General features: G+C 49.5%; 1 protein-coding gene across 3 annotated transcripts in view; it reads right to left on the reverse strand.

Moving 5' to 3' along the window:
- The window catches only part of Ryr1 (ryanodine receptor 1), a 126507-nt gene that overhangs the window by 15743 nt on the left and 93648 nt on the right, over window positions 1-17116 (reverse strand). For all 3 annotated transcript variants that reach the window (XM_057761336.1, XM_057761335.1, XM_057761334.1), the window contains 3 exons: window positions 14979-15166; window positions 5222-5563; window positions 682-1473 (listed from right to left, as the gene is read on the reverse strand). In XM_057761336.1, the coding sequence (XP_057617319.1) occupies window positions 682-1473; window positions 5222-5563; window positions 14979-15166 (1322 nt within the window). The remainder of the gene's footprint in view (window positions 1-681; window positions 1474-5221; window positions 5564-14978; window positions 15167-17116) is intronic.

The raw sequence follows: 17116 nt of genomic DNA on the forward strand, positions 1-17116 counted from the left end.
CACGCCTTTAATCCCAGCACTTGGGAGGCAGAGGCAGGCGGATCTCTGTGAGTTCGAGACCAGCCTGGTCTACAAGAGCTAGTTCCAGGACAGGCTCCAAAACCACAGAGAAACCCTGTCTCGAAAAACCAAAAAAAAAAAAAAAAAAAAAAAAAGATGCTCTTATCCCTCATGGCTTCTCATCACCTTGACAACCACAGGCAGCAATTGTAGCTCCAAGGGGTGAGGATGTTGGGGAACCTTTCTCTCATAGACTGGTTAACTCCCTACAGCCGTATGCCCCCCCCCCCTCTCTCTCTTTCTTTTCGTGACAGGGTTTCTCTGTAGCTTTAGAGCCTGACCTGGAACTAGCTCTTGTAGACCAAGCTGGCCTCGAACTCACAGAGATCCGCCTGCCTCTGCCTCCTGGGTGCTGGGATTAAAGGCGTGCGCCACAACCGCCCAGAGCCCTGTTTCTCTGAGGGTCATCCCTGGTGTCCGTGGCACTGTTTCCATGTGTCTTTTTAGTCCTGGTCCCTCCCCCATTCCTCTAATTTGATCTCTAGGTCTTTGGTTCTCTCTAGTCCACAGTATGTATTTCTCTCCCCAACATTTTGACCTTTTCTTTCCTCTTTCAGTTCTGCTTTCTCTGAGGGTTTCTGTCAGGCTGTCCCTCCCTGGAACCTTGCAGGCCTCTCTCACCCCCAGCTTCCTCTTGAGGATGGGCGAGCCCTCTGGAGTGGGAGGCTCCACAGGTGTTGTGTCACCCATGTCCCCTAGACCACCAGCGCCTTCTGGTCGGAATGGGCTCCCATCGGCCACAGCCACGGTCCGGTCAGCACCTCCCGTGCCAGCCTGGTCCGCTGCCGTCTCTTCATCTCCCGCGCCGTCAGCGGCATCGCCTTCGCCCTCTCCCACGCCCTCTCCCTCGGCATCGCTGCCAGGTCCGCTCGGCTGCTGGCCGTGCACCTCGTCGCCCGTGGGATCCGGCATGCCCGCCAGGAGCTCGGTCACAGTCACCTTCTTGGCGCTGTCTACCAGCCCGCCGCCAAACAGCGAGCCCCAGAGCAACCTCAGCGCCCCTGCTGCCGCGCCTGCGCCCGCGCCCCCAGCACACGACACCAGCGCCCACAGCAGCGCGGCCACCGCGGTGGCCGCCTCCCGCGCCGTCAACCTCCGCAGCCTCCGCACGCGCCGCCGCAGACTACGGTAGCTCAGGCCCCGCAGCGTCCGGCCCGCCGCCGCCGCCAGCCAAGCCCACACGCCCGCGGCCGCTGCAACACCCGTCCCGTCGGGGCCCGCTGCGCCCTCCTCAGCTTCCTCCGTGTCCTCGTCCTCGTCCTCCTCCGGCTCGCCCTCTGGCTCCGAGATCTGAGCAGCGATCTGCATCTCGAAGATCGTGTCCTCGCAGAAGCTTACAAACAGCTCCATCTTCTCTGACTCGCCGCCCTCGTTCACCACGTCGAAGATGAACTGGCGCTTGGATTCCTTCACCTGCAGAGAAGAGCAGACGGCGGGGTTCACTGTAGCAGGTGCCCTTTGAGAATGGGACTCACGTTGCCCAGGCTAGCCTCCAACTACTTAAGGGTTGAGGATGGCCTTGAACTCCTGAAATTGTATAGCATCACCCTCCACGATCTCCTTTATTACTCTTGGTGTAAATTATGTGTAGGGCTGTAGACATGGCTCGGCAGTTAAGTGCACTGGCTACTCTTTCAGAGGAATCCCAGGTTTGGTTCTCAGCATCCATAGTGCAACTTACCCACCGTCTGTAACTCCAGTTCAAGAATTTTCAGGAACGCACATACAGGCGGTGAATGTATTGCGTGCAAGCGAAACACACACAATAATCTTTAAAAACAATAAAATTACGTGTGTCTGAGTGTATGTGAATGAAGGGGACCTAGGATTCTGGGAGAATGCATGAGTTGTGAGCCACCCAACGTGGGTGCTGGAAACCAAACTCCGGCCCTCTGCAAGAGCAGTAAGCACTCATAACTGCTATTATTCTTTTCTCTTTCAAACCCTTGTGTCGAGGGTTGACTTTCAATAGATCGCAGCGAGGAAGCTGTTCTGCTGCATACAAAATCCCGACCCAGAAGCAGGTCATTTAGGAATGGTTTAGCGCCAGGTTCCACACTAATGTGCATTCAACGTGAGCGCAAGAGGGCGGCCCCCTTTCGGGCCGTACCCTATTTCTCGGGATGAATGGCTCTCCATACCGGACAGTCCAGATGCACAGAGCGTATGCGGGTGGAGGGGTGGGGGTGGGGGGATCCAGCCATGTGTGTGAGCATAACTACTATTATTATTACTATTATTATTATTTTTATTATCATCATTATTTTGGAGACAGGGTCTTACTGTATGTTAGCCTGGAACTCACTATTTAGACCAGGCTCTCCTCAAACTTAGAGACTGACCTACCTCTGCCTCCCAAATGCTAGGATTAAAGGGGTGCACTGCCATACCCCATACCTTTCTTTCTTTCTTTCTTTCTTCCTTTCTTTCTTTCTTTCTTTCTTTCTTTCTTTCTTTCTTCCTTTTTTGAGACACGGTTTCTTTTGTAGCTTTGGAGCCTGTCTTGGACCTAGCTCTTATAGACCAGGCTGACCTCCAACTCACAGATACTCACAGATATCTGCCTGCCTCTGCCTCCCAAGTGCCGGGATTCAAGGTTTGTGCCACCACTGCCTGGCTCATACCGTTTTTAATATTCAAGAAGTCACGGTTTTGTTAGGTTGCCTGGGCTGGTTCTGAACTCATAGCCTCAAACAATCTTCTCCACTCGGCCTCCAGAGTGCCCAGGTCTATAGGTGTACATTGCTGCACACAGCTTACAAGTTATTAACAGCCGCTAATTACAGAACATGCTCCAGCATGCTTGTCATCTAAGCTCATGGGAGGTGAGGCAGGAGGACCCCAAGTTCTAGGCTGCCCTGGGCTGCTGCAGTCTCTCTCTCCATACATAATGGCAGGTGTATGTATGTGTATGTATATATGTATGTGTTTATGTATATATGTGTGTGTGTGTGTGTGTGTGTGTATAACCCATTCGTAAGTAAGTATGTTACCTTAATAAAGACAGGCAGTGAACCAAGAATTCATAGATCTAGACAGGCACCCAGGCCGACACAGATCATAAATAAGATGTAGAGTTGGAGCTCCCAACAGGCTAGCCCGGAATCTAGCTTTTGTTTTTGTTTTGAGACAGTCTCCATATTTAATAGGTGCTTATTTTGTACATGTAATCCCTCTGCCTCGGCCTTTCACGTGCTGGAATTACACCTTGAACTCCTCCTGGTCCTCCTGCCTCCACCCCCAAGTGGCATGCACCACCCACCACGCCTGGCTCCTTCTAGCCTTTCTGGGAAAACAGAATATGGTAGCTGAGAGCAAAAGGTTTGTAGCTATCATGGGGTTCAAATCCTGATTCTAACCACTGAAAAGCTGGGTGAATGTTTTTACTTAATTCTGTGGGCCTCAGTTTCCCCCTCCATAAATAGGGTCCAATGGAAGAATGACTGTGAAGAGTTAAAGACTGACAGATGTCTAGCGGTTAGACTAGTGCTGGCATCTCACAGTTGTGCAGGGCTCATTGGTGATAAATCTCCCACAAGGCCCACGTGGACATGCATGCATTCTCAGGGAGCACAGGCAGGTATGCACAGGAGGAGTGGGTGTCCAGAGAGATCACAGGAAGAGAGGGTATGCACTAGTGATCAGAGGAGGAGCACATGGGAGGAGGGGGAGCTAGCAGCAGAAGCACCAGGAGGGCGTGGTGAATGGGAGCTCCCTGCAGGCATCTGCGTACAGATATTCCTGGGGGCGGGGGGGGGGGGAGGCCGTCGTGTCCCTGATGAAACATGAAGTACACGAAGCAAGCTCGTGAGGATCCTTGTGGCGAGCAAGGTAGAATTTAGGTGTGAATAGAGCATCGGCTTGCAGGGAAGATGCTGGTAGGATGTGACTCCAAATGCAGGAAGAGCCTGGGACCAGGCAGAGAAGACATGTAATCACACAAGGGCCTGCATTTCCAGCCTATGCAAGGGGAGTGTGCGGGAGTCAGTGTAAGAGGGCCCAAAGCTTGTGGGCAGGACACTCTGTGAGGCAGCGTGTACAGAGCTGGGTTCTGCGGAGGAGAGTTAAGAGGGGTGTGGGGGATAAGGAGGCCATGCGTGTGTGAGCCTCAGGTGAGCTAGGAGAGAGGAAGGAGAGGGCGAGAGCTTGCGAAGGAGTGTGCAGGTGCTTGGGAGGCATGCCAAGGGTGTGTGTGTGTGCAAGAGTGTGAAGACTGTGTGCTAGTGCACGCAGGAGGGCAGGGCAGGACTGAGGGTGAGTGAAGGCCACTTGGGGAATGCAAGCGAGAGGGTGTGGGACTCACAGATGAGCCAGTGCACTCAGCAGGCTGCAGTGTGCTGTGGGAGATGTGAGTGTGCTCTCGGGGGTTTGTGGGACACACTCAAGCGTTGGTGGGTTAGATGTGTGGGATTGAGGGTGGGGCACATTGAGATGGGACTCTGAAGACCCAGGCTGCCCCAGACATTGCTCTGAGGGGCATATTTGAGAGGACAGTGACCAGAGAGGGGTGTGCAAGCATGCCAGGGCACCCCAGAGCCATCAGAGTGTGTATGGGGGAGTGGGCATGGGCCTACCAGGGCCCAGAGGGCAGGGGAGCAAGGTGTATGTCAGCATGCAGATTCAAGTGTAGGCATGACTGCATCAGAATGAGCAGAGCTCCCGGTGCGAGTTGTGAGTCCTGACGTATTGCTGCGACCATGAGAACACACCCGTGCAAGAGCTGCAATGCACAAGGGATGCCCACGCAAGAGGTGTGCGCCAGCAAATCTGGGTCGTGCAAGATCACAGTAGGAACCACAAAGTCGCTCTGAGGAGGGGTGTGGGGTTAAGGTTAGTGTAGATCAAATGGTAGTGTTTCCCTTGCATGCAGGAAGTCCTGGGTTTGAATCCCAGAATCCCAAAAGCCAAGTACGGAGGCTCGCACTTGTAATCCCAGCACTGGGGAGATAGGGGCCATCCTCAGTTACAGCGTGAGTTTAAGGCCAGCCTGGGATATATAAAACCTCGTCTTCAAACATAATAGGATGGGTGTGTGTGTGTGGGGGGGCTTGTTAGAGCCAAGCAGGGCCCGAGGCACCGGCACTGAAGGTGCATGCAGCCCCATGTAGGGTATGAACACTCATGGCACCAAGGCCTCAGGTACAGATACAGGTCTACTGACCTGGGGCATCTCCCACTGAGCACGGTTGGTTTCTGAGATCTCAAAATAGATCCGCTCTATGCGCCGGGATGAGCCCATGATCTCGATGCGGCCCAGGTAAGGCCGGAAGTACTCCAGGATGCTCTCAGCCAGCTCCAGGAAGTTGCGCAGGCGCGGGTCATGGGGGACATGCTCCGACAGGTTGGTTAGCAGCACTGCCACGTTGAAGCCGATTTCCCGCGCTGGCTCCTGGAAGCGGTTGGCGAACTCTTCGCAGTTGATCATTTCATTCTCATCGGCTTCGGAGCAGGAAAGCAGGAACTGGATCTCGGGGCTGGAGAACTGCTTCTGGCTGTCCATGGCCTGCGGGTGGGCAGGGGAGGTCAGTGTGTGTGTATGTGAGCGTGCGCGCCCGTGTGTGTGTGTGTGTGTGTGTGTGTGTGTGTGTGTGAGAGAGAGAGAGAGAGAGAGAGAGAGAGAGAGAGAGAGAGAGAGAGAGAGAGAGAGCTCAGGTGTCAGTATCAGCAATAACCAATTAAAAGGGTGTGGCTAAACTGAACAGGGTGATGCTGTTTTAACCCCAGCACGTGGGAGGCAGAGGCAGGCAGATCTTCCACGAGTTCAAGTCCAACCTGATCAACTTAGAAAGTTCCAGAACAGCCAGGGCTACATAGTGAGACCCTGTGTCAAAAACAAATCATCACAAAATGAAACAAAAGGTTTAATTGGTAGGGTGCTTGCCTGGGATGAATGATGGTTTCCCAGTACTGTGTAAACAGGGCATGGGGCTGCATGTCTGTCAACCCCAAAAAGAAATAAATAAGCCCCCCAGCTCTAGATAAAATAATGGCTTTTTTTTTGTTTGTTTTCATTTTGTTTTGTTGTTTTTTCGAGACAGTATTTCTCTATGTAGCCTTGGCTGTCCTGGAATTCTCTCCATAAACCATGCTGGCATTGAGTTCACAAAGATCTACCTGCCTTTGCCCCCAGGTTCTGGGATCAAAGGTGTGTGCTACCACTTCCAACTAATAATAGTGAGTTTTGGGCTGGAGAGATGGCTCAGAGGTTAAGAGCATTGCCTGCTCTTCCAAAGGTCCTGAGTTCAATTCGCAGCAACCACATGGTGGCTTACAACCATCTGTAATGGGGTTTGGTGCCCTCTTCTGGTCTGCAGGCATACAAATAGACAGAATATTGTATACATAATAAATAAATAAATATTAAAAAAATAATACTGGGTTTTTTAAATTAAAAATTAATTTTGTTTTTGTTTGCTTGAGACAGTCTTTCTATGTAGTCCTGGATGACCTGGAACCCACTATGCAGGCTAGACTCTCCTCCAGTTTATAGAGATCCACCTGTCTCTGCCTCTTAAGTGCTGGGGTCAAAGCCACCACTGCCCAGGTGCTTTTTTTGTTTGTTCTTGTTTAGTTAAGACAAGGTCTCATGTAGCCCAGACTGAACTGAAACTCACTGCATAGCTAAGGCTGGCCTTAAAGTCCCAATTCTCCTGCCTCAACCCTCTGAGTGTTGAGATTATACACATGCAACACCACACTCAGTTTATGCAATTCCGTGTAGCCATATTTCAGTTGTATCTTAATACATAAAGCTTGCTTGAAGTTCAGAGAGTAAAACAACCGCACTGATCAGTCTTACAGACCAGGCAGTGGTGACACACACCTTTAATCCCAGTAGCCACACTAGTTTGCCAAAGAAACCAAGCAGTAGTAGTGCATGCCTTTAATCCCAGAACCAGAGAGGATTATAAAATGTGAGAGACGGCTCTCAGTCTCAGTCTCGTTCTGAGATTCCTGGAGGCAGGATCGCCATTTCAGACTGAGACAGAGGTAAGAGCCAGTGGCTGGCTGCTTTGCTTTTCTGACCTTCAGGTTGAACCCCAATTTCTGTCTCTGGGTTTTTATTAATCGTGATACAATTCTGGGAAGCAAACCCAGGGCCTGGTGCCTGCAGGCAAGCACTCTTCTAAGCAGGCCACACCCTAGACCTGCTGTGCATTTTTAGATAATTTTCAAAAGCAGTTTCTCAAACACCCTCAACCACACCAGCAGCAAGAAAGCATTTTATAGTTCAACTCAAAAAAAAAAAATAGTAAGTTTCAAGACACAGTTCTGACTTTTGCTATGCAATGGTTCTTGGTGTTCTGTTTTATGTTGAAAGATGCTGGTCGTATCTTACTAGATGAATTTCCTGACCAACATAGAGATGGGCTGCAGAATGCAGCCGAAGCTCTGGGGTATGAACAGAAGCGGTATTTCCTGACTCTAGACTGTCCTTTGTGAGAAGCCAAGAGCTTTGCAAAATGCTCTCTAAATGAGTAACAGGGCCTTGCAAATCATGAAAGGCTCTAAAACCACAGAGCAGAGAGACCAAGTCACACAGGAACTTCTCAGTGTGTACCCTGGTGCATCCAGCAGCCTCCCCCGATGAGGGCCCGGGATCCTTTCCTCCCTCCCGTTCCCTCTTGGACTCTGCTCTGCAGATTTGCTGTTTCCTCTTGGTCATCGTCTGTCCATTTGTCCTACCTCTTCTTCTGCAATGCCTTCTCTGGCCACTGTCAGCCTACCTTGCCAAAGCCACCTTCCCTTCCAGACCTGGTTGGAGGTTGGAGGTGGGTGGGGGTGGGACTGAGAGTTACACCTTTTTTTGCTTTCCACGTTTCCTGAGATAACACTGGGATCCCAGGCTTCCAATGTCACCCTGCACATATGATTGTCAGGTCTCCCCATCTGGGCTCTGACTGCTTTCCAGACTCTGGACACATGTGACTACTGGCATCTGAGTGGATGTCACATCACAAACAGAGATGCTCAGAAGTAACTTGTTTTCATTATTATTACTATTACTATTATTATTATTATTATTATTATTATTACTTTTAAAGACTGTCGATGGCCAGTGGTGACACATACTTTTAATCCCAAAACTCAGGAGGCAGAGGCAGGCAGATCTGAGTTCAAGGCCAGCCTGGTCTACAGAGTGAGTTCCAGAATAGTCAAGGATACAGAGAAACTTGGTGTTTGGGGCTGAGAGAAAAAAGATTCTGTCTTGCTATGTAGCCCTGGCTAGCCTGGAACATCCCATATAGATCAGGCCGGCCCTGGATTCTTGGCACTGCTCCTGCCTCTACCTTCAGAGTGCTCGGATGATAGGCATGCAGGACCACGCGTGGATCCAGAAGTGAATTTTAGAAGATAAAATCTCCCCTCCCCCAGCCTTACCCATTTCAGGAATAGCAGCTCCCACCCACCCCATGAGCTTAAGTTAAAATCTCTGAGTCATCCCGCCTGCTCTCTTTTGTCTCATCACCCACATCTGATCCCTCAGCAGCAAAACTGTCAGCTCTGCTTTCAGAACAGACCCAGGACTCATCCACGGCTTCCCCCTCCACGCTCCCCACCTCCTCTGTCTCCCCCCCATCACAGCAGCCTCCTCCCCGCACCCTGCCATCTCTGCATGTCGTAGGAGGGACTCTGAAAACACCTGCTTCAGGCCTGAGCTCTCTGCACCCGTTACACATTAAAAGCCAAAGTCCCCCTGCTGCCGCCAGGCCCTGCCGGCTGCCCCCTCTGTCTCCTTCTTTCTCTCAGCCACCTCTGCAGTCACACTGCTCTCCTCCCTGCCCACTCTTGTTTTCAGCCTTCACACTCGCTGCCCTTTTGCAGGGGACGCCACACTCCCTTCCGCCTTTGCGTGGTGCTCCTCCGACCTGAGCATGGGCACCCCCTCTCTCAGGAGTGCCTCTCCTGCCGCCCCAACCCATTCCCATCCTTCTTTCAGCTTGTTTTCACGAGGCCCTCCCCTCTCAGATCCAAGTGGGTGTCTGTCCTGCTCTCATGACTAAGGGGGTGGCTGACACCAGGGAGAGACCTCATCCAATGTCACGGTTTGGCTGTAAAGGTCACAGTGTTAAAGATCCGACTTACACGTGGCACTGTGGGAAGGCCGTGTGGTTATTTACGGGGCGGGACCTAGCAAGAGGGCCAGAGGTCATTGGTGGAATGCCTAAAAGGAGACTTGGGGTTCTAGCACCTTCCTGACTAACCGGTTTTGCTTCCTGGTTCGTGATGTGCAACAGACTTTGCTCTGCGTGACACATCCCCTCCTGAAAGCCTGGTCCCCCCAGACACCACATATGTCACATACAATGGGACTGTTTGATCTTGCACTCAAACCCAGAAACCAGGAACAAAACCAAAATCTTTTCTCTTGATAAATGAATTGCTTCAGGTATTTTGCTATATGAAAATATATTTGCTAATGAAAATTTAATATATATGGTTCCTATTTCATTTTTGTGCTTTTTAAGACAGGGTCTGACATAGCCTACATTGGCTCTAAATTCTCTCTGTAGCCAAGGTAGGCCTTGAACTCTTGGTCCTTTTGTTTCCCTCCTGACTTATACATGTGTGAGCCATGCACTCATCTAGAAAAACTAATATATCCAAATCTGTCAAACACATGGAACATCTTGAAAATGGGACAATTTTAAGATTTGCTCCATTTCCTGAGAAGTAACAAGTTCTTCTAAATCAATTCCGAATGTGGCTTTGCAGCCATAAACTGGGAGATGAATGGATGCTTGGTATTAGGAAGTCTTATGTCTGTAAATTTTAGAAATTTATTTATTTACTTTTGGGTTTTTGAGACATGGTTTCTCTGTGTAGCCCTGGATGTCCCGAAACTCACTCTGTAAAGCAGGTTGGCCTCAAACTCAGAGATCTGCCTTCCTCTGCTTTCCAAACGCTGGGATTAAAGGTGTGTTTCACCACAGCCCAGCAAATGTTTAGAAATGTAAATATCATCATGTCCCTTCTCTACAGAACTCACCAACAGAGACTGCTGACAATACAAAAAGAGGGGTGACCAGAAGAGATAAGAATGGTGGATATAAAACTCTGGGGGGAAAAAACCTCAAATAAAATGATAACACCCTCCAAATCAGATTCTGATTAAATGTCTATGACAAATCTCAATGGAGAGGAAACAAAGGGGACAGAAGGACACAAGAAGGATGGTGTGGCCAATTCCAGACTGGGGACACTCTAACCTGAGATCCAGACTGAGATCCAGACTGCGGACACTCTAACTTGAGATCCAGCCTGGGGATACTCTCATCTGAGATCCAGACTGCGGACACTCTCATCTGGGATCCAGACTGCGAACACTCTAACCTAAGAACCAGACTGGGATCCAGAATGGGGACACTCTAACCTGAGATCCAGGCTGAGATCCAGACTGCGGATACTCTAACCTGAGATCCAGACTGGGGACACTCTCATCTGAGATTCAGACTGCGGACACTCTAATCTGAGATCCAGACTGCGGACACTCTTTATCTGAGATCCAGACTGCGGACACTCTTTATCTGAGATCCAGACTGCGGACACTCTTTATCTGAGATCCAGACGGGGGACACTCTAATCTGGGATCCAGACTTGGACACTCTCATCTGAGAGGCTCTAACCATCTGTGGACTTGGCGTATGATAGATCTGAAATGTTGAAATGATATTTTGGATAAACTGAGATATATATGGATTTTTTTTTCTCTTAAAATAATCACAGGGGCTGATAAAAGGGATCAGAAGTTAATAGCATTGGTTCCTCTTGCAGAGGACCTGGGTGAGGTTCCCAACACCCACATGATGGCTCACAACCTCTGAAACTCCAGCTCCCATGATCTGGCTCTCTGTTCTGACCTTTCCAGGCAGTAGGCATGCATACAGTGCACTTACACGCAGACAAAACACCCACATATACACAAAAAGTCTTGGACTTTTTGTCCAAGAGATAGCTTAGTCTCTAACGTGTTTGTCTTGCAAGAACAAGGCCCTAGCCGGGCGGTGGTGGCGCACGCCTTTAATCCCAGCACTCGGGAGGCAGAGGCAGGCGGATCTCTGTGAGTTCGAGACCAGCCTGGTCTACAGAGCTAGTTCCAGGACAGGCTCCAAAACCACAGAGAAACCTTGTCTCGAAAAACCAAAAAAAAAAAAAAAAAAAGAACAAGGCCCTAAGTTCAATTCCCAGAGGGGGAAAAATTATGTGTATGAGTATTTGGGCTGCATGTGTGTGCAATACCCTCGGAGGCCAGAAGAGGGCGTTAGATTCCCCTGGAACTGGAGTCACAGGCAGTTGTGAGCTGCCATGTTGGTGCTGAGAACCCAACCCAGGTCCTCTGCAAGAGCAACCAATGCTATTAAGTGCTAAGCCATCTCTCCAGCCCTAGAACCACTTTAGAAAAGTCAAGTGCATGCTTGTCATCCCAGAGCTGGGGAGGAGGAGACACATGGAGCCCTGGGCTCACCAGCCAGTCTAGCCTATTGGCCAGCTCTAGGCTACTGAATGATCTTGTCTAAACAAACAAGGTGGTCAGCTCCCGAGGGGTGACACCTGCGGTGACTGACACATGGGGAACATGCACACATACACAGATCATGAGAGCTTTTTAAAATCCCAGGCCTCAGAAGATGGAGGTAAACGGTTGCCTTGAGTTCAGAGCCAGCCATAGTAGGACCCTGTCTCAAATAACAGTGACCACGTGAGTGAAAAGACGAGGTGAGCCGGGCGGTGGTGGCGCACGCCTTTAATCCCAGCACTCGGAAGGCAGAGGCAGGCGGATCTCTGTGAGTTCGAGGCCAGCCTGGTCTACAAGAGCTAGTTCCGGGACAGGCACCAAAGCTACAGAGAAACCCTGTCTCGAGAAAACCAAAAAAAAAAAAAAAAAAAAAAAAAGAGAGACGACAGGTAGAAGTCACCCACTAAAGAAGAGTGAAAGAAATGTAAAACTCAAATTGTCAAACCCCCAAAACACCCCAATTGTTCGGAATTTAAAAATTGAAATACTGACTAAATATTTGGGCTTTTTTTTTACAGGGCTGGGGCTGGAGCTTGGGACTTTGCACATTTTAGGCAAGTGCTCCCCAACTCTATTATACCCTAGCTCTAGATAGTCAATGATTTACTGTCTGGAATTCTAGCATTCCGGACGTAGGGGAAGGAGAGGCAGGTGTTCAAGGTAATCCAAAGATACCTAGCAAGACCGAGGTCAGAATGGGATACATGGGAATCCATCTCAAACACCAAACACCACCACCATCAGCAACAACAACAGAGTGAGGACAGCCAGGGCTACACAGAGAAGCCCTGTCTTGAAAAGCGAAAAAAAAAAAAAAAAAAAGAATAAGATTTTTATTTTATGTGTACAGATGCTGGTTGGCATGTATGTGTGTGTGCCACATGTGTGTTACCTATGGAAGCCAGAGTTACAGCTAGTTGTGAGCCACTATGTGGGTGCTGGGAATTGAACCTGGGTCCTCCTCAAGAGCAGCCAGTGCCCTGAACCACTGAGTGGTCTCTCTAGCCCTGGTTGTAGATAATTTTAACTTTATTTTTATGGTGTGGTTTTGGTTAGGAGTGATAATGTCCCTGCGGTTTGTCAAATAAAAGGAAGGAATCGTGTGCACACACATGTTGTATGATACCCCAGATAAGCAGTGTCCAGAACAGGCCAATCTTAGAGACAGACACTGGGCTCCTGATTCCCAGGGGAAAGAGTATGGGAAATGGGCGGTGACTGCTCACAGGGGGTGGGGTTTCTTTTCGGGGTGATTAGGACGTTCTAAAGTTAGGCGGTGACATCCACACCATTCTCTGAACATCCTCACAAGTGCCGTGTTGGGAAATTTTAAATGTGCGGGTCAACGGCATGTAAACAATAATGCAGTGAAGTTGTGGTTGTTCAAAAGGGAATCTTAGCTGAACACGGTGTCTTAGGCCAAGGCTGGTAGCACAAGGGCGTCCAGAGGTCAAAGAAGGAAGAGCACCTCTTCAAGGATAGCCTGGGCAACACAGGAGCCCCTGTCTCAAAGCTGGAAAACGTAGTAAAAGTGGGGGCTGGGGAATAGTCCTGAACACACACACACACACACACACACACACTACCTGAAAGAGGGTCCCTTCCCCCCCCCCTTTTTTTTAAAGATTTATTTATTTATTATATATACAACATTCTGCCTCGATATATGCCCGCATGCCAGAGGAGGGCACCAGACCTCATTACAGATGGTTGTGAGCCACCATGTGGTTGCTGGGAATTGAACTCAGGACCTCTGGAAGAACAGCCTCTTAACCTCTGAGCCATCTCTCCAGCCCTCCCTCTCCCCTTTCTATGGGGTTGGGGGTCATATACAAGGCTCCATGTTTGACAGCCAAGCCCCGCACTTTGAGACACATCTCTAGAGCAATACGCCATATTTTTTTTTTAAGTAGTTTCCCACCAAGTTGCTGGAAGTCTATCCTGACATAAGTTTCATGCCAGAAGATTCGTCGTACCCAGCCTTAGGGGAACCACACAGGGCCCTCTCTTAGCTCAGCGGCAGAGAGCCCACACACTCACTCCCATGTTCTGTGGTTCCTCAGTAGCTTAGGTCTGCACGAGGGTGAAATGCAGAAAGGGAACCTGAACACCTCTGTCTGCCGGCGGCCTTCAGAGGTGGGATGAGAGTCGGGCTGAGATGGGAACCGAATGAGGTGGTTCCATGGATAGAAGCCATTGCCAGCGCAAACCTGATGAGACTCACGGTGGAAGGAAAGACTGACACCTGTCCTCTGACCTCTGCCTGCACACCACGGCACACGCCCCTACCCCCACAATAATGACAATCAATAAAATGAAACTTAAAAAAGTGATTTCAGCCCTAGATACAAGTTCTGAATTCTTTACAAGATGAATAAACGTATTCTTGTTTGGTTAGTATTGTTTAAAAGTTCATAGAAATTTTGTTTTGTTTTGTTTTGGCTTTTCGAGACAGAGTTTCTCTGTGGCCTAGGCTGTCCTGGAACTCGCTCTACAGACCAGGCCGACCTCCAACTCAGAGATCTGCCTGCCTCTGCCTCCTGAGTGCTGGGATTAGAGTGTGTGCCACCATGCCCCACTACAGTTGTCTTCTTGAGTGTCCCCCAAATCACACGTTCTACAGGTCTGCTCCCCAGATGGTCAGGACACATTAGGATGTGGGGCCTGATGGGAGGAGTTATAACTTTGGGGGCGTGCCCGTGAAGGCTGTAGTAGGGACTCTGGCCCCTTCTCTCTCTCTCTGGTTCTGGCCACCACGAGGTGGGCTGTCTTATTCTGCCAGCCTTCCTCACCAGGTCTGCCTTGCCAGAGTGAAGGGGGGCTAGGGACCACGGTCTGAAAAGTGCGAGCCAAGAGAAACCTTTTCCCTCAGGATTCCTTGCTGAAAGAGTGCACGGGAAAGTGACTTTCGCTGAGGAAAAAGAAACCTTCTCGTCTTTGAGTTTATAAATGTTTCGTCTCAGGCATTTTGTCCTAGAAATGGAAAAGCTGACAGAAAAGAGGTCACTGCTAGGACCGTTTACAAATCAGGGATTATTGATTTATTGATTTATTTAGGTTTTTCAAGACAGGTTTTTTTTTTTCCCCCTCTGTAGCCCTGGCTGTCCTGGAACTCACAGAAATCCTCCTGCCTCTGTCTCCTGAGTGCTGGGGTAAATAATGCTTTATGTAGTAATAATGGTTCTCATAGGTGTGAGGACTCAGGCATTTTATCCTAAAGACAGTCGCAAGCTCAGGTCTCAAACTCATGGTCTTCCCGCCTCAGTCTCCCAAGTCATGGGATCACAGGCATAAAACCTCTAGCCACAGATCATCACCATGTTACAGACCCAAGTCAGCCCGCCAGACTCAGCAACCCTGCCTGGATCCTGCGCTCAGCATCCTGCCGGCCAGCACCCACCTTCTGGAAGTCCTTCTTGGAGATGAGGCCACGGGGGTCTGTGACATAGTCCTGGAAGGCTTCGGAGCCCACGATGTCCTTGAGCTTCAGAAACATGTCGAAAAACTTGAGGATCATCTCCACGTTGGATGAGGACTCCACGAGCATGTCCACCATCTGCCGTGCGATCATGCCGTTGACCACGTTTCCTGCAGGAGCCCCAGGTCAGTATGGTCAGTGCGTCTGCTTTGGACCCTCTGCTTGCTCTTTCCAGCTCAAGAGCCACCCACGGGCCCCTGGTACCCATCAAGTAAGTGGGCACTTCCTGGCTTCCTCCGGAAAGAGAGCCATCTGGGAACTTTGGTGGTGCCATGGTTATCCTCTTTTGATAATTTGTCCATGCCCTCTCTGGCTGGAAAGATCACCAGTGAGGGCAATGGTGACACAGATTGGCAGTGGGGACCCCATGCCAGAGGCTGTGCCAAGAGTTGCCCCAGTAAAATCTCACGAGAACCCAGTAAGGGAAATGTCACCATATGGTCTCACAGGTGCGGAGAAACTAGCCCACTAAGAGTATATAACTGTAAAGGGCCAGAGAGTATCTGCACCCACAGCCTTGTGACCTCAGAGCTCACATGTCTAAAACCTCTGTACCAGTGCGGCTGGCTATGGAGGCACATGCCAATAACGTCAGCCCTTGTGAAGCTGGGGCAGGAGGATTGTCATGAGTTCTCGCCTAGCCTGGGCTACAGAGTGGGACTATCTCAAAACTAAAAGCAAGAACACTCGAGGCCTGCAGCACAGTTCTGAGGCAGAGTGTGTACCCAGCATGGGTAAGGCCCTGGGTTCTCGCCCCAGCACCATGGAGAAAAAACCATCAATAGGGATGTAATTGAACGATTCTACCCTATACCTCACAATGGAGTGCTGTGTATCCTCATGAAAGGATGAGGGCCTGGGAATAGATTTTTGATAGGACACTAGCTTGATATATATAAAGCCCTGGGATGAGAGAGAGAGAGAGAGAGAGAGAGAGACAGACAGACAGACAGACAGACAGAGAGAGAGAGAGAGAGAGAGAGAGAGAGAGACTTGAAAGTGTTTTGTTTTGTGGTTTTTGAGCTGCTGAAGCCCATGTAGACCAGGTTGATCTCAAAGTCTATGCAGTTGAGAAAGGTGCTAAACTCTTGATCTTCCTGCCTCAGCCTCCTGTTCACTGTTATGTGCCGCTATACCCAGATTTATTATGATGATTATGAATTATCATTGTTGTCATTGTTATTGTTATTGTGGATGGTGTCTTGCCTGCATGTATTTTCTTTCTTTCTTTCTTTCTTTCTTTCTTTCTTTTTTTTTTTTTTTTTTTTTTGGTTTTTCGAGACAGGGTTTCTCTGTGGCTTTGGAGCCTGTCCTGGAACTAGCTCTTGTAGACCAGGCTGGTCTCGAACTCACAGAGATCCGCCTGCCTCTGCCTCCCGAGTGCTGGGATTAAAGGTGTGCGCCACCATCGCCCGGCTTTGCATGTATGTTTTGTACACCACATGCGTGCAGTGCCCTCAGAGGCCAGAAGAGGGCATTGGAGCCTCTGGAACTGGAATTAAAGACACTTGTAAGCGGCCATGTGGGTTATGGGAACTGAACCCAGGTTATTTGGAAGAGCAGCCAGTGCTCTTAATCACCGAGCCATCTCCCCAGCCCTTGTTTTTGTTTTGTTTGTTTGCTTGTTTTTGAGATAGGGTCTTGATGTTAGGACAAGTTGACCTGGCCTCACCATGTGGCACAGGCTTAAATTGTTATTATTATTTTATTAAATAAAGGGTATTGTTTCAAGTTGCTAATTTGGTGCATATTCGTTATGCAGCAAAAACTGATACATTTAGTAATTATTTATGCATTATATTGCTATATTTAGTAAATAAATATTAAGTTCATAAATAAGGTATCCAGGCAACTCATCTCATTAAAAGTTCTCTGTGGAATCAATAAATTAACATCCATCGAGTCAGGGCCTGGCTCGTACACAGAACTCAGGAGATGTTTGCTGGCCTTGTTACAGCAACCTCTTCATCACCATTGGCTCTAGCATAATGTCAGATGTGGTACACAGTCAGGGTCTCTAGAGTCTCAAGCATCATTCTCGGGTTTGCCTGAAGCTCTGT

The sequence above is a fragment of the Chionomys nivalis genome, chromosome 2 (genome assembly GCF_950005125.1).
Source record: "Chionomys nivalis chromosome 2, mChiNiv1.1, whole genome shotgun sequence".
Lineage (NCBI taxonomy): Eukaryota > Metazoa > Chordata > Mammalia > Rodentia > Cricetidae > Chionomys > Chionomys nivalis.